Here is a 20,969-nt window from a genome sequence, read left to right as displayed (position 1 = left end):
TCAATATTTTATCGTACCACCTCTGTCTCTTTGTACCAAATAAAAATATTCCTTTCTGTTTTCAAACCAAACAGAAATTGTAAAAAAAGTTACACAATGGAGAGAGAGAAGACACAAAATATGGGATAAGGTGATCATATAATGAAAAACTGAAAATGTAAAGAAAAGAAGGAAAATACCATTGTAAACAATATTGTATGATTTTATTGTATAAACAAGTGATATCCAACCCAAATACTTGCACGTTGAACCTTTTATAAACAAGTGACTAATAACACAGTTTTTTTTTTATCTTTTTATTAACAAATGTTAATTTATTAAAATATTAGTTTTGTTAATAGAGAAAATTAAATTTGTGATTTTTTTAACCATCAAATCTATTTTATATCTCCAAACTAATAACATAGTAGATTGACAAAAGTGAAGATGATAATTGTTCACTGTTTAATTTAATTTCTTCCAGCTCTTTAATTCTTGAAAATCGTTCAAAGTAAACTCCATTTTGAAGTGTTTATGTGCAGGGAAGAGAGAAATTAGGAAAAAGAAAGAAGGGAAGAAAGATAGAGAAATTGATAAATATAGCATGTAAAGAGATAAACACACAAAAAAAAAATGTGTGTACGTGGGATGAAAGAGAAATTGAGTTTATAAATATAATTACCCTTAATTCTTTAAAAAAAAAAGATGTATTATTAAAAACTTACGAGTGTGTAATAAAAGTTCCATAAAAGAAAAGTGATCACCTGAGGAGGTGTAGTAATTATGTTCTTTTATATTTCTGGAGTGTATACGATGGATTTCAACAACACCCAATAAGTTTTTCCAAGCAGAACAAAAGCATTCAAACAATTTCCACCAGGAAAAGAAAAATAAAAAATCATTGTAACAAACAAGAAAACATAGAGGGGTATAAGGGCCAGCAAACAACAGAGCCGGATGCAGAGCCTCTGGAGCGGATATTTTAAGTAAATCTGCTCCTCAACTGTTGTTTGATTCTTTCTCAATACTATTTAATTTGAGAATCCACTTCTTATTCTGTTGTTTTCCCTTTGTATTTGTCAAAGCAGTTCCCAACGGTCCAATTTCACATGCGCGCCGCTAAGAAAAATACACCAATTAAAATAAACAAAGTCCTAACAGGACAGCAACGTGGGGTGACACTACGAGGACAAGTTTTCCCACAACAAATTTCAAACTTAAATATGAGTTTTGAGTGGAGTGAAGTTACTAGCACTTTACACTAGGGAGAAACATTGAAGCCATCACTGAAATCAAGCAAATGGGGAATTGCTCAATGAAGGGTACCACTGGAGAATGTCACCACTCTATTCGTGTTATGTGTGACAGTGGTGCCATTTTGCAGTTAAAAGCTCCTAAAACAGTGGCTCAAGTGCTTCAACACTACCCGGGTTATGGTATTTTCCGCCAGGGTCATGCTTCAGCACCTTTGCCAGAGCAAGAGAGTTTAAGCTATGATCTTTTCTATTATCTTCTCCCTTTGAAGGAGGTTCAAGTGGAGCACCAAAAAAGTTGCTGCGACAAAGTCCAACAAGTGGTTCAAAGATCAGAGGAAATGTGCAAATCTGCAGCATGTGATTATGTTGAGAATTTGTCAAATGGGTCAGCGCTTGAAGTGCTGCCAACAGCTAAGAATGGGGTGTGGAGAGTGAAGTTGTTGATTGACCCGAGACAACTTGAGGAAATTTTGTCTGAGCAGGTGAATACTGAAGCGCTGATTGAGAAGATGAGGATGGCTGCAACTTCATGTTCTACTACCAGTCCTTCTCCTTCAAGGAGCCCAAGCCCAACTACGAGTTCTAAGAAAGTGGGGTGGAAGACAACACTCTTCAATGGGAAAATTGCTAAAGACACTATCCCTGTCCCTGCCCCTGCAGGTTCTAATTTGTACCTGGGTTCTTGTTAGGGAAAGCTTTTCTATTTTGTATTTGTATAATCTATATATGCAGAAAAGCATTTAGTATGCTAGCTAAGTTTTCTCTAACAAATATTAGGTCTATATATGATGTATTTGGACTACCTGTCCAAATATTAATGATGTGATATGGATGTAATGTAAGGATTATTAAACATTTTTCAGTTGTGAATGTTGGAGTGAAAAAGTCTGAGCTTTCATCTTTATAAAAGGCATAGTTGTGTTTGAATTGTGCATCCACCGATTCTAATATTTTTTACATCAAAACATTAGACAAGGGGTTCGGCTCCACCAATATGACAAAATCGATATGTAAATACACTATCATGCAATTATATGATCCATTTCCTATTATTTGCCCCTTTAATGTATTCAACTGAACTTCTTTGGATTGATTTTTCTCACCAGAGGGGTTCAGTTGGTGAGCAGGTTCTAACAATAAGTAAAAAAAAAAAAAAAAGGAATGAGTTTATCTGCCTAGTAATCCATAAAATGACAGCAATGATCGTACCATGTGAGGAAGATAAGAGAGGCTAAATAATTCAAAAGGTTGCTAGAATGAATGGGAAGCGAGGGGAACAACAAAACAAATTAAGATGCGCCATTTGGACAGTAAAGTAAAATAGACCATGCATACTGGATTCTGGAGCACGGTTGCATACCGGGCAAGTACTGAAAGTGTTGTAGAATCAAAAAATGCGTTGTAGATAACTTATTATAAGTTTTTTCTTTTTTAATTTTACCAATGAAATAATGATTTATTATTAGAAACACTCAATGATATAGTGTTCAAAACTAATTGCAAAAAAGAGAACTGCGAATACTCTTGCAGATAACATTTTTTTTTTGGGGGGGGGGGGGGGAAGGAGGAGGGCGAGTACACCTAATATTCAGGGTTATGGGCAGAAAACAGAAAGGGGGTGTGATAAATAATGCGACAAACAGATAAATATAGATGAAATGAGATACAAGATATGAAAGAGGAAATAAATTTATAAATATAATTACTCCCTTTCGGTTCATCTTAAATTTTTTGTAGGCTGTTCATGCTCATGCAAGAATTGTCTTTTCCTACTTTAGCTAACCATCTGCGATATAATTTAATAGCGATTTATTTTAAGAAAATAATTATATTTTAAATTTTTTTAAAAAAAATATTAATACAAGTATAATTCAATATAGTTCTAGTACTTTTAAAATATTGTTAAAAGCAGGATTATACCTTTTCTTGGGGGAAACAGGAAAACTCAAATGGCTGCATCATTTAATTATTTGTTTATTTCACAATAATGTCATGTCATGCCAACGGCCATTTAACTAACGTTGAATACTGAATGGTGCTAGCACCAGCTACTGATTCTAGCACTTTTGCTCTAGAATTTTGTCTAATTAGCTCCAATGGTCCATTTTACAGCTTCCCACTTGAAAGAATATGATTCATTTCAAAGGAAATCACATATTAGCTTCCTACTACTTTGTTAATTTCTATATATTCTAAGTTTCAACCAGTTTGCCATCATCCAAATTCCAAACCAAATAAGAAACCTCAGACTCCTCTAGCTTCTTGGTTTATCATTAATTCCCCGCCAGAAGAACCAACATGGCACCCATCATCTATAATTTTTCGTATTCTAAAAGGTTTTCAGAGTCATTCAATTCTTCAACATCAAAAAAAGAGTCATCCAATTCCAACAAGGGCAACACCCTTGCTTTCAACTCCACAGCTTCAATGGAATGCTCATTTTAAAGTCACCTAAGAAACTAACAAGCTGGTATGTTTGTGCAGCTACACTCTTTTAACTAGTTACATGATCAGCAAGTAAAGTTGGTTTTCCTGATATAGTCTTTCTTTAGTTATATTTGTAATATGCACAAACTTCATACAGTGGTGGGCTTAAGCAATATGTAAGGTTATAATGTGACAGTGCCAATGTGGTTCTAATGTGTCAATGCTAATGTGGGCCTTAAGAACTATGTAATGTTATAATCAGACAATGCCAATGAGGTTCTAAAGTTTCAATGCTAATGTGGGCCTTAAGAACTATGTAATGTTATAATCAGACAATGCCAATGTGGTCATAAATTTAGGGTTTAAAAAATATCATAAATTGTAAAAAATTTGACAAAAATTTCAAAAACAATGCCACAGATTGCATTTTCTATTCTTAAAAAATACCAACGCAGGTTCGAATTTACCCGAATCTCGTTTTAGGTCAAAATTTGACATATTATAATTTTATGAGGACAAAAAATAAACAAAATTCTTTACAAATATGAAATATGAACGTTTCCTATTTCTTAAGAATAAAAAACATATTTTAATATAATATTAATTATTTATGTTACAGTTGCATCTATGCATCTATCAAAATTGAAGATGTTAAAATCTTATTGAAAATGTTTTTTTTAATCTTGATTGTGAACAAATTATTTATCAGTTGTGAAAAAAAAAACAAGAATAATATTTAAATGATTATAAGAGCATAATTTTTTTTTGGTTCGCTCGTGGGCATCAAAAATCTCAGGAGCAACCCCTGACTTCATATAGATTATTAGAATTACTTCCTTCAAAATTATTTGATGGTAGCAGAGCTCCATCTTGGAGCAGTGCTGAACAAACACACTTATCAATGCCTCGCAACATAACCATGGTGGTTCTTCTACAGAGGTTCATGCAAATCCCACTAGTGATCCAAATGTTCCTATCCTATCAGTTCCCACCTCTCGCATGATTCCTTTTCACCGCAACACAAAGCATACTCCCTCTCTATCTCCCTTGATACAAAACCTTCTACCTATACCCAAGCCATCAAACATCAGCATTGGATTTCTTATGTATAGACAAGTGCACCTGTTGCATTTGTTTTAGCATCTTGTATCAAGGAGATTTTTTATTTTCTTTAACTGCGGGGTATACCCCGTTTATTATTGTATCATTTTGGGTTTAATATAATTTACATTTTTTCCCCAGATTATTAGAATTACTTAGTTATATACAGTGTAAACTTATTTTCATGTGAAAGAAGGTTAATGGATAGTTACAACTATTAGACTCAAAATATTTGTTTAGTAATCAGCATCACTCTGAATCCTTCTTAGATCACACTTCTGTTGTGTGGTCAGCCTTGATGGACAGATAACATCAAACTTGATTCTAAGATTCTCTTTCTTGCCAGGTTTCTTTGAGATGGGCATGCCTTCATTTGGGACCACCAGCTCATAGCCTGATTTTACAATATCTGTCACTTGGATTGTGAGATCTCTTCCATCCGAGGTAGTCAAGTTAAGACTCGTTCCCGTGAGAGCATCTGCAAGTAATATCTTCTGGATCACTACAAGATCATTTCTATCCCTCTTGAAAATAGCATGAGGCCTCTCACCCAACACAAAAACTAGATCAGCTGGAGCACCTTGTTCTTTGTTGCCTTTTCCAGGAAAAGTGATTTTTGTGCCATTTTCCCAACCAGGTTTTATGTCTATCTTCAAAATTTCTTCAACAGACTTTAATACTCTGACAAAACAAAAAATGAAAAATATATGCTCCAACTTTTATGTTGATAGAAATTCGATCCAAATAGACAGGTTCAACAGAAAATAAGCCTTATATTCAAACAAACCAAAGAAATATAGTTTACATAACACAAGCCTGATATTCACACAAGCCAATGAAACATATTTTACATACACATAACATCAAGGGGGGAAACGCAAATCCCCAAAACAAATAAATTTCACCTTCTTTTCTTCACTTGTGGGCACAGCATACAGATACATGTTAGGTATATGCGTGGCTTGACAAACGTGCATGATCAAGCCAAATAATTAAGTGTAACGCCAAAAGAAAAAACCTACGAAAACAACAGCAAGTATAGAATCCAAACATAATAATGATAAAAACACCAATAATAATAAAGACAACCAAACAAAAGGACAGACAGACAAGGCATGGTACCATGCAAACTGTCCAAGATTTATCGTACAACAAAAAAAAAAACATCATACTTTATTTAATACAATTCCATATTAGCAGCAAATTAAAAAAAAAAAAACATTTGATAACAGTTAAAGTTAAACAAAAGTGATTTTGAGTTCAATGTTAGTGGCCCTAAAAAAAAAAGGTTCATTGTTGGTAATGTTTCAATTCAAAGCCTAGCTTTGTAGCAAACACAAACTTGCGATGTCAATTAATGATAGTAGTTGTATGTATCTTGAATTTACATCGGCCCTTCCAATTCTGTTATGGACAAAACTTAGGTGTTTTTAGTGTTATTTTTCAATCAAAATTAGAGTTTTACGAAGCTAATTCACGTATTAAATGTCAACGTAAGTTACCGGTATGAAACTCCAATTCTGATTTAAAAAGGGCAATAACATAGCTAAGAATCAGTGTCTAAATCTCAGCATGTATGCAATGAAGCAAAGAAGGGCATGGATTAGATAATTACCCGAATTTATCAGAAACAGTACGTCCTTGAGACCTTATACTTCTCTTTGCAACCGTTGTAAAGCTCTTCAAGGGAACAAAGAAAGCTGCATTGATCCACCACTGCATCCTTCGTATTAGAGTCAAGGAGATAATTATCACCGTAAAAGTCATACATCTGGCGCTTGTTAGGGTCACTTAGCACATCATAGGCCTCAGAAAGCTGCTTGAGCTTGGCCTCAAACTCTTCCTTCCTTTCATGGTTCTTCAACTCTTCATCCGTGGCATCATGCTTCACCTTCAGTATTTTGTAGTAGTCACCAGCGCCCATAATGTCAACACCAACAGAACTAGTTCTGCGTGAAAGTCAGTGCTTTATAAGGGAAAAAACTTTTCTATGCTTTTGTCAATGGTCAATGACTTTGTGTAGCGGAAATATGCCTTAGAACTTAGAAGAGATTAACACTTTAACAAAGTAATGACAAGATACGTACAGCACTCGACGCCTACTTTCAACTTTTAGATTTTGATTTTCTTTTTTAATTATCACCAATTATCAATTATATATCACCATATTCATTCTTTTCTTGCTTTCATTTTCTTTTTTTAAAATTCATAAAAATATATCAATTTATTTATTTATAGTAACAAGACACTTATAACAAGTATATATATTTTGTTCAATAAAATCTTTAAAACCTAAATGAATCTTGATTTTATGATTATTATATTTTTTTTACTATCACGATTTTTTTATTATCACGTTTTATATTATAAGTATAACGTACACTGTATATATTCTATTTCAAATTTCAAATTTAGAATAGCAAATCATAAACGTGTATTTAATTATAAGAAAATAAATTCTTATGCTATCTTAAATACTAATTGCTATCTGTATCAAAAAGAAATACTAATTGTTATGATAAAAAATATATTTTATTAAAAATAACTAATAATAATGAATATTTCTATTTTATTATTGATTTATATTGTAATTACCTGTACAATTGATTTATGTGTTATTTATTCTATTATTTAGTTACATGTTAATGAATTATTATTAATCAATATTCAATTATATTTGTGAAAATTCAAGGATTAATTTATTTTTAAAAAAAATCAGAACTAAAAAAGCACACATTCCAACTTTTGAAAATCTACTCAGCATAAAATCACAACACATGACTATCAAACAGCTTCCCAAAGAAAATCGCAACACCCTTAAATATCAAGTACTCCTAATTTCTGCTTGTTCCTCTTTTCATCACTCTCAAGGTGTTAACTGATTTTGGATGTCAAAAGACATTTTTCCTCCCAAAAACCAGATCCAATAAACACTTAGCAGCAAGTTTCGCTTAAGAATCGAATTCTCTGCATTCAAATTCACACAAGTAACCTTGCATTTATAATCCCACGGCTCAATTGTTTTTCTATAAAAACAAAATAAATGGTAAAGAATATACTTTCACTTTCTTTGTCTCTATCTGACCGCAGACAATCTACCTAATAGTTTATCAGTGGGGACACAATGTGTTCATGATTATCCGCAGTTTGCACCATAATCCAATGTTTTTGCAGCACATTACCAAATTGAACCCAAAACCATCGCAAACTACTAACAGGAAACAAGCCTGTGTCTAGCAAATGCTGTGACAACTTAAGCTATGTTTGAATTACCATTTGTTGGTGTTGAAAGTACGTTAGGAGAAGAATGCTTTTTGATACTCTTGGGTTGAAAAATAAGTTTGGAGAGACATGTTTTTTTATACTTTAGGGTTGAGAAATGCGTAAGGGGACACATGCTTTTTGTTACTTTTGGGTTGAAAGTAATTTTGGAAGGATAGCAAGGGTAATCCAAAAACATGCACGTAAGAAACTGAGTTAAAACGACATTGAAGGAAATAATAGACTTAAATGTATTCAGTTTGAAGTTACACTGGCATTCAGTTTAGCCTTCCTGAAATGGCTCTCTAGCCACTCAGGTTGCAAAACACAAAAAACATTCACAGTGACTTCAAGTCCTTTAACAAAAAGGTCCAGTATCAAAGGGGCACCATGGTGCAGGATATATTCACCAAAAAGAAACAAGCAAAGCCACATCACTTGAGAGTTGAGAGGTCAACTCGGTATCAACTTGACTCCATTTTCTTAATGGCTTTTTCTATGGCAGGCACATTTTTCTTAAAGGTTGACCACTGCTCTTCTGTCAAACTTATTCCTGAAACACAAAATGAAAGTCAGAATTCGAAAACAACCTTCAATAATTGATCAGCATCATGAGTTGTATAAGGAAACCAAAATTATATATACAAAAAAAAATGGCCAAAAAGCAGTAGCAACAAATCTTACTTTCTTTTCATAGTTCTGGTTCTAGGTTAGATAGGAGAAGAAAAACTTTATCAGGAACAAACAACATATGTATTTATGCAGATACAGAATTTTGCTTTTTCTATATAGTATAAAAGCTGCTATGTTTGTTAGTAAAAGGTTCTGTTTATCAATCCACACATGGGCATTACAACCAGCAAGCAAAATCAAATGCAGAACAGAAATGCAACACAAGATAGGCTCAAATATGCATAAGCACTTTCATGCTAAGCTGCAGAGGAATTTATTAACTGGATGAATTTTGGCATGCCAACTGCAATACTGAGGCTTCTATCTAGTCAAATTGGCAACATAGAGTGGATAGGTGTAGTCCAATGAAAAATGCAACCAAACTTAAATTGAAGACAGGTAGGTAGTTTCAATTCAAGACATTTTAATGATATGTGAAAGGAATAAATATAGACCAGTCCAATTAATTAACATAATGAAGTAATTCTGAGACAGGGAAGAACCCCAATCCATTTTGGTCCAAATGTTCTTATTTACAACCCACTCTGGCCCTACACTCCTACTGTTTCAAAGCTAATGTTAATCTATAACCAAGTCCCCAAACTTTTTTTTATGTGCCCAACTATAGACCGTCATGTGAAATGCTAAAGTTGAGCTGAAACTGAAGACATTTGAAACATAACTGCAGCCATGCATCAGTTGGTTGAACAGGATGTGAGAGTTATTGTAAACCTCTTGACATTATCTTCGATTCCCACAAATTTTTTTTAAAAAAAGGCTATAGTCATGACTAATGACTTTGTTTTCGAATTAGAGAAAGATGCGTTCAGAAACCATAGAACATCATAAAGGAACTCCACCCCCCCCCCCCCCCCCCCCCCCCTCTGCTAATTAGCTAAAATTTAATGACAAGGTTTAGTACATAAGGTTAAAAAAACTTAAAACAAAACCATAACCAACCCCTATTTCGAAAAACAAAAAGAAAAATCAAAACTTTCAGACCCCCACAGTCCAAAACCGATTTCCCTTTACAAAAAGAATCAGCAGAATCGAAAGAAGAAGAAAAAAAAAGCTTAAAGGAAACAAAGAACACTAAGTAACCTTTGGAAGTAGGAAGCTCCTTGCCATCCTTTTTATAATACTCCCGAATGGAGACCAATGTTTTCCCTCTGAAATCCTGAATCGTCACCCTTCTCTTATCTGAAAGCTGAAATCACCAAAAAAGAAAAGAAAATTCACTTTTTTCCTATTGCCACCTGTAAAATGCCCAAAAGGGGTTCAGAGAAAAGAAAGAAAAAACAGACCCTGCAGATGATGAGATCGCCTTCATCATCGTACTCCTTGCCCTTGGAAACTCCTCCTTGTTCTTCTTCTTCATCATCATCATCTTCATCTTGTTGCTGTTGTTGCTGTCTTTGTTCTTCTTCTTGGAGAAAAGCCTTCACGACCTGTTTGACGAAGGCTTTAAAATGGGGCTGAGACAGGTCGAGGCCAAGTTGTTCGGAGGCCTGTTTTCGAATCTTAGACTCAGTAACCTCGTCCATGTCCGATTCTTGCAAAACCCTGCGAACAGTTTCTTCGATTCTTCCTTTGGTTTCGGCATCGTCCATTTTTGTTGCACTGATTTCTCTGACACAGAACAGAAACAATCTAACAGAAATTTCGGAGAGATACGGAAACGGGGGGATGTGTGTCACAGTGTTGGGTGACTTATTAACTTTCTGCTGAAGGGTGAAAGCCTGCAACATAATAACTCGGAAATCTCGGTTAAAAAGAATAGGATAAAATATATTTGAGTCCTTATAAAAATTTTAACATTATTAATTTTTGTATATTTATATTTTTGTTAATTTTTTATAGTAATTTTTTAGATGATTTTTTATGTGCCTAATAAAATTAATTTCTCTTTTTACCAAATACTCAATAAACACTAGAACTCACTTATGTTTTATTTTTATTTCTAATTTTATTAAAAAGTACGAGAAAATGTAAAAAGTGATAAAAAAAATTATAACTTGTAGGATGTCTAAATATGAAAAGTTTTTAATTCATTTTTGAGAATTTAAATAATTATAAATTATTTAATTTATTTATAATCAAAGTTAGTTTATTAATAAAGTCAGATTATTATGTAATAGAATTGTTATTGAACACCAACAAAATATAAATAAATTAATAAAAAAATTATGAAAATAAAAATAATACTTTTTAAATTTTACATGTTCCCATCCCATAGCCAAAGAGTAATAACTAGGAAATTGTTTTCATAATTTATTATAGTTTTTTTTCGATACAAGACAGAATAAAAGAAAACAATGAGTTATAGATTTAATTAATTGTTATTATATTCAGTTAATAATAATTTTTATAATTTATTTACGAAAAGGATATAAAATTATTTGGGGATGAAATAAAAAAACTTAAAGTAAAAAAATATTAGTTTTCAATGATGGTATCCAAAAAATTTTGTTGATTCTTAAAATATTTTCCTGTGATAGAAATAAATTAATATTATAATTTTTTTAATAAATATTACCAAATAAGTTGGAAAAAATTATGATTTTTCATAGAAATATATTATATTTTCTAAAAATAATATGAACTAGAAATTGAATGAATTATGTATAGATTTAATTGCTTTTAAGAAAATTTCTAATAATCAAGATGATACATCAAGTTATCAAGTTAAACTGTTGTAAAGTATACTCACTCTTACAATATTCAATAATTTTAACTAAATAGTTTTATTTCAAAATTTACAATTAGATTAAAATTTCATTTCATATAGATTATATTTAAAAAAATTATATTAATCTAAAACTATTTGATATGTACATCAAAATTAAAATAATATAGTTTTGAAAATACATAAAAACATAATTATTTGATTATCTTTAAAATATTGTTTAAATTTGACAGTTTTTTACATGTAATATATAATAAATCAATGATTGGATGGGTATCATTTACATTCTATTTAAATTTTTTAATAATATAGTTCATATAACTTACACTATTGTAATTTTATTTGTTCTCACAAACAATTATATACATTATTGATTATTATAATAATCAAATATGTGAAATTCATATAATCACTTATGTTTATATTCATAATAATAATAAAAAAAAAGAAATGTGATTTATATTTGGATATGTTAGTTAAAAAATATTTTAAGAAGATTTAATTTATTTAGATTGTCTAAATAATTAATTTATAATAAAAATACAAATAGTATGAAGTTATTTGTAATTTCTGGTTTTGTATCTTTTTTTTTCCCTTACAAATTATAAGTTTTTTCTTGAAAAGGACTCAGACTTGAAACTATTAGCTAAACTGAAAGTGTCTCATATCAATTTATTAATGGTGAGGAATATAATGAAAAAAAAATAATAGTTGACTAGAAAATAATATATTAGTTTTTAATCGGAAATTTAACTTATTCAGTTAAAAAAAACAACTTATAATAGGAAATTTAATATTATAATATAATTTCACAAATATCACTAAAGAAGAGATAACAAATTATAATTTTTTAAGGAAACATATCAATCTCTAAAGTTAATCTAATTCAGTCACACCAAGAAGAATTTAGTCTTTTTTTTTAATTTAGTAAGAAAATTTTAATTTGTTGCATTAAAAAAATACTTTCACTTATAAGTACCCGCGCATGTTATTTATGATGGTATAAAAAACAAATAGTCGCTGGATATTTGTAATTATTGGTTTTGTATCTTTTTTCTTTTCTTTACAAATTATAAGTATTTTCTTTGAAAGGAGTTAAACTTTAAACTATTAACTAAATTAAAAAGTCTCATATCAATTGATTCACTTGGTGATGATCTAAATTAATTAATGGTGAGGAATATAATGAAAAATAATAGTTCATTAGAAAATATTGTATTAGTTTTTAATAGGAAATGTAACTTATTTAGTTAAAAAAAATAACTTATAATAGGAAATTTAATATTATAATATAATTTCACTAATATCACTAAAGAAAATATAACAAATTATAATTTTTTTAAGGAAACATATCAATCTCTAAAATTAATCTAATTCAAGCACACCAAGAAGAATTTAGTAAGAAAAACTTAGCATAATTTGTTGCGATAAAAAAAAAAAAAATACTGGCACTTATAAGTACTCGCACATGTTATTTATGATATTATAAAAAAACAAATTGTTGCCAACCTAGAGGCAAGGATTAAACTTGCGGATTTCTGGAATGATTAAATCTTAACTTCAACTATGTTCAATCACTTGATTAGTTGTTAGATATGTAAAGTATTGTAATGCAGACCTTGCAAATACTTAATTTATTAGTAAAAAAAAATTATATTATTTAGGTTACACTTTTTTTTCCTACTCTTTTGAGACGAGATTTTTTTTTTATGATTGTCCAGCATCTCAATTTTAAATGGGCTGTTCGGAACAGCCCAAATTTCTTATTGGACTATCATTTTTGCAACCCAGTCTGACCTAATAGCCCGTAAAGCTAAGTCAAATAGGTCCATTTTGATTTATTTTGTCTAAATTTATGTAAATTTAAAAGAAAAATTAAGATGAAATAAGTTCAAATGGTTATTGCTGTAAAAAAAAGTTCAAATAGTTTTTTTTTTATTACATTTCAACTTCATTTTACCAATTCGAACAATGAAATATTCATTATTAATTTATTATATTCCATTCTCTTCTATCTTCAAAGATAGCCTAAAGTAATTATAATGACAGATAACTGATGATGAATGAAGAAAGCCGTCGAGATTCAAAGAAATCCTGAGTATATACATGATTACATGGCATTACCCTATTTGCCAATGCATTTATAAGACGTACATAGCTTTCCATAATCCTTATCGAATATTGAATTTAAACATTTGTAGCAGACCAGAACACCCACATTTTCTTTACCCCTCTTCCTTAAATCTCTTGCTTTTGTCACCTCAATAGAGCCACGACTGGAATATTCCTCCCAAACATTTACCTCTTAGCTTTCTTCGAACTTTCCTTTTTGATACTGTAAAATTTGGCACCATTTTACAACACTATTTAGAAGCTACAGAGGTACGTGAAAGATCAGAAAATCATGACAAATTATAGAGCTCAGATTTTCAAACAGAGTATCACCTCACCTCAACTCACTCTATAAGATCAATACACAAGTTTGAACAATAATTTAGGCTAGCTAGCTAATTCAGATACTCAAGTTCTCCACTGGAATACTAATTTTCCTAGGACCATGGCTTGACAAATAGTTGTTCCCAACCTTTTCAATTATCTGTATAAGCTTCGAAGCATGTACAATAAACCAGAAATAAAGTGGAAAACAGATGCAAAATTAGATTATGTGCGTTTTTGTGAAATCAAAGTATCATGCAGGTCTAATACATTCACAATATCACAAACAACTTCTGCTCAACTAACCACCCCAAGACCTGTTCTCAACTAGACATGCCAAATCAATAGTTGAGGCGTTCGATAATCAAACACCTACATCAGAGTTTGCTTGTATTCGTTGAGAAATACTGTTCTCAAAAGGGTGAAACTCAAGACCTTATTTTTTTACCTTGGTTTTGGACATTCTTATTCAACATACCTAGGAGCTAGTGCTTCAATACATGTTTTTTTGCAAATAGTACAGTTCTAGTAGGAAAGTCGGAAGAGGAAATAAAATGCAAACTGAAGCTATAGGAAGAAGCTCTGGAATCCCAGGGTTTCTGTTTAATTAGGCATAAAATTGTGTACAACAAGGAAGACAAGTTTAGTAAGATGCATTCTAGCACTGACCTCAAGGTGAAAATTGGAAATTAAACCATACAGTTAGGCATCTTGGACCTATGATCTATATCATATATACAAAGTGATGCAAATCATAAGATTCAAACCAACTAAAATCAAATGGCATCTCTGAAGAATTGGTTTCGGACAAAACACGGTAGTGTTTTGGAATTCACGTAATCAACCCACCTAGTGGGAAATGACTTTGATTGTAGCTGTTGATACTCTTCTCAACAACAACAACAATATGTTATCCCGCTAGGTTAGCAGAAGATGCCATTGGACTTATTCAAAAACCAAATTTTCAAGGACACCATGGGATCCCTTGTAATAATTTCCTCTAATATCCTTGGTTTTCTTCTACCTTTTTTCATAATATGCTAAAGACCAAACAATCTACTCTCCTTGCGGGTGCCTCCAATGGTCTTCTTTACACATGTTCAAACCACCTTAATAGATAGTCATCTTCTACTCAATAGGTGTCACACCTCTCTATCTTAACATTTTCATTTCTTGTTGATACTCTTCTTAAAAGGATGAAAGAAAAAAACTGATAGCCATAAAAAAGGTGATATTAGAATCCTCAGGAAGTGAAAAACAAGACATAGTGAATAGTGTTGTTGCAGGTGTCCCTTGTGTTGGAGTCAGTGGTGGTGGGTGTTTTACTTTTACCACTTCCGGAGACAACCTCGTCCATGCTTTGTCCTTGGCGCCTATACCTACCACCGGATGCCATAAATGCAGGGCATGGCCTGTAAGCCTTTATAGGCCACCAACCAAGGCCTGGTACTGTTGCAATCCCACCCTGAATCCTTCCCTCACCATTGCATCCTTGCTCAATTTCTTCTCTTCCACATGCCTTACAACCACTGTATAAGGAAAAAATTAGTTGTTGCAAGAGACAAGACATAACATATGGAAGGATGATTATACCTCGTGAATTCCGAGCTATCAACAACAACGGGAAGTTCATCTGGTGAAGGAGAAGGACCCTCTTCGATAATAGATGTTGGAGGGGAAGGAGAGCACAGTGGAACAATTAACTTGGAAGAAGAAGAAGAAAGAGAAGGATAAGTGGAAATTGGCCATGAGTTTTTGTAGTTGCACAAATGAGGCGTCGGAGGAACTAAGAAAACAGTTATTGTCATTCTCTCTCCCCTCGCGCTATCTGGAGAGGATAACGTGCGCCACTACTTTAATTTTATTAACAATATGATATGAGGCTCGTAAGTGATAACGTGCGCCACTACTTTAATTTTATTAACCTCTCCGAATATGATATGAGGCTCCTAAGTGATAACGAGGTGGCCACTTCACACTTCACAATTCGTTACTCACTTCTCATCAGTAATCAAGTTACATGGACAGACTCTTCCAAGTATCATTCAGCAAAATTTCTATTTTAACGTCTTGCTGAACATTATAATTAATTAATTATTATTCGAATTATCCATTAACTGTTCTCCTAACAACTTACCAAAAAACCTCTTCTTATAACATAACAAATTAACTCCCGTCAATATTTCTTAGACCGTGATTTTACTTGATTATATTGTTTGAAACACAATCTGATTTTGGAAACTTTCTGCAGATTCTTAAATTATACTTTTGCCATCCAAAATCTGTCGGGGGCTTAAGTAACAGCAGGTACTTCTCGGACCATCAATTTTGAATCTCTCATAATCATGCTTTACAATAAAATCATGATTTTGTTAGCATATGATTCAAAATTCAACTCACAGGAAAAAGATGCACACTACTATTAACTAGGATGCAGATGCACGACAAAAATGGAAAACACTTGTGCATTAGCTCCCGCCCCGGTCACTGCTCAGCCTTGCTTTTCACAAGTCTCGACGGTCTAAACATTGGAATGCCTGCGAAGTGCGAACGTCCTGTTCCAACGTATCATTCACAGGTAACCCCTTTCTGCCCATCTTTTTGTATGTACTTTAATCCAATTACTGTACTTATAACTCTTTTTCTGGCACCATAGCGACTTCCTGTCTTATATACATTATAAAAATGAAACTAAAATGGAAACTGCAAAAGGATCTTCCAAAGAAATCACGAAAATTTCAAGCATCTTGCTTCTGCAAATAAAACCACCTTCTGTAACCAGTTTCAGACATAACACTGTGTCATCATCTCTCACTATTATCCATGCACAATCATCAGGTCCACATCCCCATTCATCACACAACTGTGATGATGAACCATATACCACCGTCCATTATGGAACTCATAAATATTGGTCACATTAAATGGTCCTGTATCCATATCAACGTATGTTTTCATTGTAACCCAAGCCATATCTGTCAAGATGCGAGCACGTACATCTTGAACCTGAGTGTTCAATCCTTGCTCCCAGTTGAATGCGAGTTGCCAACTCTGCATAACTGCATTGTACCTGTAACATGGATGATTGTGTTACTGATTGTATAATTGCTCGCTAGTACAGCAGAAATTGGATTAAGGTAAAAAAAAATGAATAAATAATTTCACAAGCTTGTGAGAATCTTAAAAATAAATATATGGAAGAAACAGAACTTTTTTTCCAAGGGCAAAAATATTCTATCATATGTTCAAAGTGCTTGTATCTCTGGAGTATCAAGCTCCACACCTCAGTAATGCAAAAACCAGTATTATGGGCCTGAAACTAGTATACTAGAGGATTCAGCCAAAACATCCATGCTAAAAGAACAGTAATAGGAATTTTGCACTACCATATTGCTCACAAGCTAGATGAGACCTCTCCAGAACAAGGAACAAACCCCACCTTTCTTATCCCCAGAAATATCAGCACTAAGGAGTAAAACTTTGCATAGGTATAACATAATAATATATACTCTCATTTCTGGTCTAAATACAAGACCACTGGTCCAGGTTTAAATTATCGATAAAAATGAAATTCAATGACCTAAGTCAAATAAAAAGCATCCAAGAACTTTTGTAAATTTGATATATATCAGACCTGATAAACAATATCTTCAAGTATCACTCAGCATATATCATACATGTCACGACAAAAAATCAACATGAACAGCAAGTCCAAAAACACGAAGATATTCTTGCAAAACAGACAAGTTTATAACAAGAAAGCAGACCAGCTACTCAAGTAACAAAAAATCATACCCGGAAAAGAGTTCTCCTGAGGCATGAATGCACTTGACATAATCTGCATTCAGCCAAAAACGACTCATTGCTTGAAGAGACTTATCTCTTACAATGTTGAAGAATTCTGTATTAATATTCACAATTGCTCTAGTTGCAGCATAGTAAGCCTTCCACCCATTAGTGGGCGTAACACTATCTTGTTCCAACGTGAAGTCCTAAACCCAGAAATTCAAAAAGGTTAGAACTGAAGATACATAGGACAAAATGAGAATGATGGATTTCATCTAAAGAATCCAATGAAAGTAATTACACATATTCTCAGTTTGATAGAAGAAATTAGAGCATATTTATGTCAATTTGCTTTATGCCTCTATCCTACAGCACAATCACTTCCCCCTGTATTATTTTATCATTCCACTCCTCTTACACTTCAATATTGGGCAAAGGAAGAGAAGAAACTTCATTTATTCGGATGTTTGTTTGTAGAAGTCTACTCGGTTAAAGGAGTAAAGCGCAACAGACAAATCCCCTTCTTTCTCTAGATTAAATGGAGGGCAAGTTGAAGTTCCAATGGACCAGCATTATCAATTGTGAATTGTGGAAAACGGGGGGAAGCCAATAATCCGCTATATCATTATCATATAGCAGTTAGCATCACAGGAAAATAGTGAAAGTTGCATAGCAGTTTCAAATTATGAGATATATCAATTATCAATTGTAGAAAATTAAATTGGATGGAAAAAAACATAAAAATTGGCACAATATTAACTCAAAAAGTTCAATTGACTGGAGATTCGTCAAAGATGACAAGAGGATGCATGATCTGTGCCACAACCACAACACCCACCCATAGCAAACAAAAGTTTTGCCAACATAAATGTTGATTCAAGGAATTCCGTGCAACACAATAGCACTATAGCACCGTTATAACAGCTATTTAACAACATTGCAACAGATCAATCCACTTTACCATGTCATCAAAGGTTTTGCAAGACAGGTAACACCTTCATACTTCCAAACAGACATTAATAGGATTTTCTATTATATAACAATGATGGAAAAGCACGTAAATGAAACTTCAAGCATGATTCGATCAGCAATTATCCAAACAGATTCACACAAACCCTAATGCCACTTCTAGCTTTATAAGAAGCCTTAAAGCTTTGCATACAAACCTTAGAAACAAATGTCACTGAGATTTTACAACATTTAAAGAAAACTCCTAACATTCAATTCAATTCAATTCAATTTTTTCCTTGGATAACAAATAGTACAAAACATGCAATTAGGGCCAAAAAGGTCATCAACGCCAATAAAATGCTACAAAGCATTTTAAACAAATCAATGGAAACCCTGCAGCATTCTTCATGTCTACTCTACAAAAACGGCACAAAAGAAAAACCTAAAAAAAATTAGAAAATCCTAACAGTCACTCATTCACGATTTTGGGTGTCTATTTAGCATAAGATAACAGTTAAAAGAAGCACGAGAATTAGAATTGAGTAATAATATATGTAAATACCTTGTGATAAAGGGCCTTCCAAGCATTATCATCATTCGCAGCCTTTCGCATCAACGAATTGGTCATCGAGAGGCGACAGAGACTGGGATAATCCAAGTAACTGAGAGCGTGCGTTGTAATCTCCGGAACCAGTTCCTCCATCATCGACGACCCCGTTCGCCGCTCCGTCAACACCGCCGGCGCCGGAACGGGACTGGGCTCGAGCATTTCAGTGCAGCCGCCGTTGAGGTAGGGCACGGCGCCGGCGTCGGAATTGGAGGCGCAATCGCAGTGGTGCTTCCTCGGGGGCGTGAATCTGCGGGGCAGGGAGAAGGAGGATCGGAGGAGAGCGAAGAGCGCGAAGAGGAAACAGAGCGCGGTCACGGCGAGGGCGACGAGAAACGGTTCCGACAAGACAGAGAAAATCTCCATTCATAAGTCATCAAAAATCGGCATTCGAAGAACATCAAAACCCTAATTCAATCTCAATGTCCAATATTGCTTGTTATATACAAAAATTCCTTCAAGTGGATTGAGTTGTGACGTTGAGTTTAGTTCCCAATTCCCAAACCCTAGTAAAGTTTTGAGGATTTGAAGAGAAAAAAGGGTTTGGTTGGAAGAGAGAGCCAAACCCGTGAGGTGAGGATAGTGGCGTTTTTGCTGCGCTGCTAACCTGACTCTGACTACTCTGACTCACTCATTCGAACAAACAAGGAAAACCCAACTTCTGCTGTCTCTGCTCTCTCTCCGTTGCTCAAATATTCAATTTTCAAAGGAGCAACGTCGTGTAATAAAATAACCCATCAATTTATTTGGACTTTAAATATTCTTTTAATTCAATTTGAGTAATTGTTTTTATAATTTATTTTTATTAGTTGTTCAAATTTTTGAAAAGTCACTTTTATTTGTTAAATATATTAATGATTTCATAATTTTTAATCGTGATTTTTTAAAATTTTTTTTAAAAAAAAATGATTTGTGACTATTTTATTTTGTCAAATATTTGACTCATATGATTTGATGATATTTTTTTATACATATTTTGTTGATTTTAAAGAAAAAAATAAAAAAAAATGGAGAATTGTTGTAACTTTTTTATATATTCTATGTTAAATTATCATAAATTATTTTAAAAAAAATTAAATTAGGAAAAAAAAAAATTAACGGTGATAAATTATCACAAACTATAACACAATTAACACAAAAAAATAAAAAAAGATTAAAAATAATTTTTCAAAAATTAAAGGGATTAATAAAAATAATTTTTTTAAGACTAAAAAAATAAATTAATCAATTTTAAAAGAATAAAAAAATATTAAGTCATTTGTTTATTTATTCTGGATTAAATTAATTAATTTCCATTATATTTTTCATTTATTACTTAACGCTAACGTTAGCCACGCACTTTTTTTAATATCGGTTATATGACGTGGGTTTCTAGAATAAAATTAAATTCCATGATTATATTTTTTTTTTGGTTCACTTGTATATTGTTTTGATAGTATGCGCGCAATTTTTATTAAAAATGTTAATACATATTTTTAATAATTTAATTTTTTTTATTAGACATTACATGAAAAATTAAAATTATAGGAAATTTAATGAAGAGGAAATAGAAACAGGTAGTTAGTGGTTTTTAATAAGAGACAATTGGAGATATTGGTTGTTCGAATTAGGTTTTGGGGGATAAAATTAAATTTGATTTGACTATTAATGTATAATATTTTCATAAAAACATTAGGAATATATTTAATACATTATATGTTTTCCATTAATAAAATTTTGTAAAATTCATTAAATAAAAGAAAAAATAGCTCAAATGTTTTATTTTCTATTTAACTTTTTATTTGTTTATGAATGCCAAAGTAGTGAG

General features: G+C 32.4%; 4 protein-coding genes and 1 pseudogene across 7 annotated transcripts; 1 reads left to right on the top strand and 4 right to left on the bottom strand.

The window, feature by feature from the left end:
* The first annotated feature begins 764 nt into the window (after positions 1-764).
* On the top strand, positions 765-2,162 carry LOC102666704 (uncharacterized). The gene has a single exon (XM_026128517.2). The coding sequence runs from the start codon at positions 1,280-1,282 to the stop codon at positions 1,922-1,924; it is 645 nt and encodes a 214-aa protein (XP_025984302.1). The 5' UTR covers positions 765-1,279; the 3' UTR covers positions 1,925-2,162.
* Positions 2,163-4,811: 2,649 nt separating this feature from the next.
* LOC100807038 (dnaJ homolog subfamily B member 1-like) lies at positions 4,812-7,124 on the bottom strand (annotated as a pseudogene).
* A 1,098-nt stretch (positions 7,125-8,222) lies between these two features.
* On the bottom strand, positions 8,223-10,384 carry LOC100305633 (transcriptional coactivator PC4/P15 protein KELP-like protein). Its single transcript, NM_001251346.2, has 3 exons — positions 10,001-10,384; positions 9,798-9,903; positions 8,223-8,577 (listed from the first exon to the last, which is right to left on the bottom strand). The coding sequence occupies exons 1-3, from the start codon at positions 10,304-10,306 to the stop codon at positions 8,489-8,491; spliced, it is 501 nt and encodes a 166-aa protein (NP_001238275.2). The 5' UTR covers positions 10,307-10,384; the 3' UTR covers positions 8,223-8,488.
* Positions 10,385-13,442: 3,058 nt separating this feature from the next.
* LOC100810596 (uncharacterized) lies at positions 13,443-15,706 on the bottom strand. Of its 4 annotated transcripts, none has more exons than XR_005891615.1 (3): positions 15,412-15,694; positions 14,843-15,347; positions 13,443-13,717 (listed from the first exon to the last, which is right to left on the bottom strand). XR_005891615.1 is itself a non-coding variant. In XM_006580453.4 (3 exons), the coding sequence occupies exons 1-3, from the start codon at positions 15,624-15,626 to the stop codon at positions 13,681-13,683; spliced, it is 489 nt and encodes a 162-aa protein (XP_006580516.1). In that variant the 5' UTR covers positions 15,627-15,692; the 3' UTR covers positions 13,443-13,680. The 4 variants fall into 4 exon arrangements, 3 of the variants coding, with proteins under 3 accessions (XP_006580516.1, XP_014631329.1, XP_014631331.1); XM_006580453.4 differs by having other exon boundaries at positions 15,111-15,347; positions 15,412-15,692; XM_014775845.3 differs by lacking the exon at positions 13,443-13,717 and having other exon boundaries at positions 14,387-15,028; positions 15,111-15,347; positions 15,412-15,695.
* Positions 15,707-16,534: 828 nt separating this feature from the next.
* Positions 16,535-19,878, bottom strand: LOC100807571 (F-box protein SKIP8). The gene is made up of 3 exons (XM_003524385.4): positions 19,118-19,878; positions 17,614-17,810; positions 16,535-16,888 (listed from the first exon to the last, which is right to left on the bottom strand). The coding sequence occupies exons 1-3, from the start codon at positions 19,526-19,528 to the stop codon at positions 16,636-16,638; spliced, it is 861 nt and encodes a 286-aa protein (XP_003524433.1). The 5' UTR covers positions 19,529-19,878; the 3' UTR covers positions 16,535-16,635.
* Positions 19,879-20,969: the final 1,091 nt, after the last annotated feature.

The sequence above is a fragment of the Glycine max genome, chromosome 5 (assembly GCF_000004515.6).
Source record: "Glycine max cultivar Williams 82 chromosome 5, Glycine_max_v4.0, whole genome shotgun sequence".
Taxonomy (NCBI): Eukaryota; Viridiplantae; Streptophyta; class Magnoliopsida; order Fabales; family Fabaceae; genus Glycine; species Glycine max.
The sequence above is the reverse complement of the archived record's forward strand: the minus strand, read 5'-3'. Positions and strand labels throughout refer to the sequence as shown.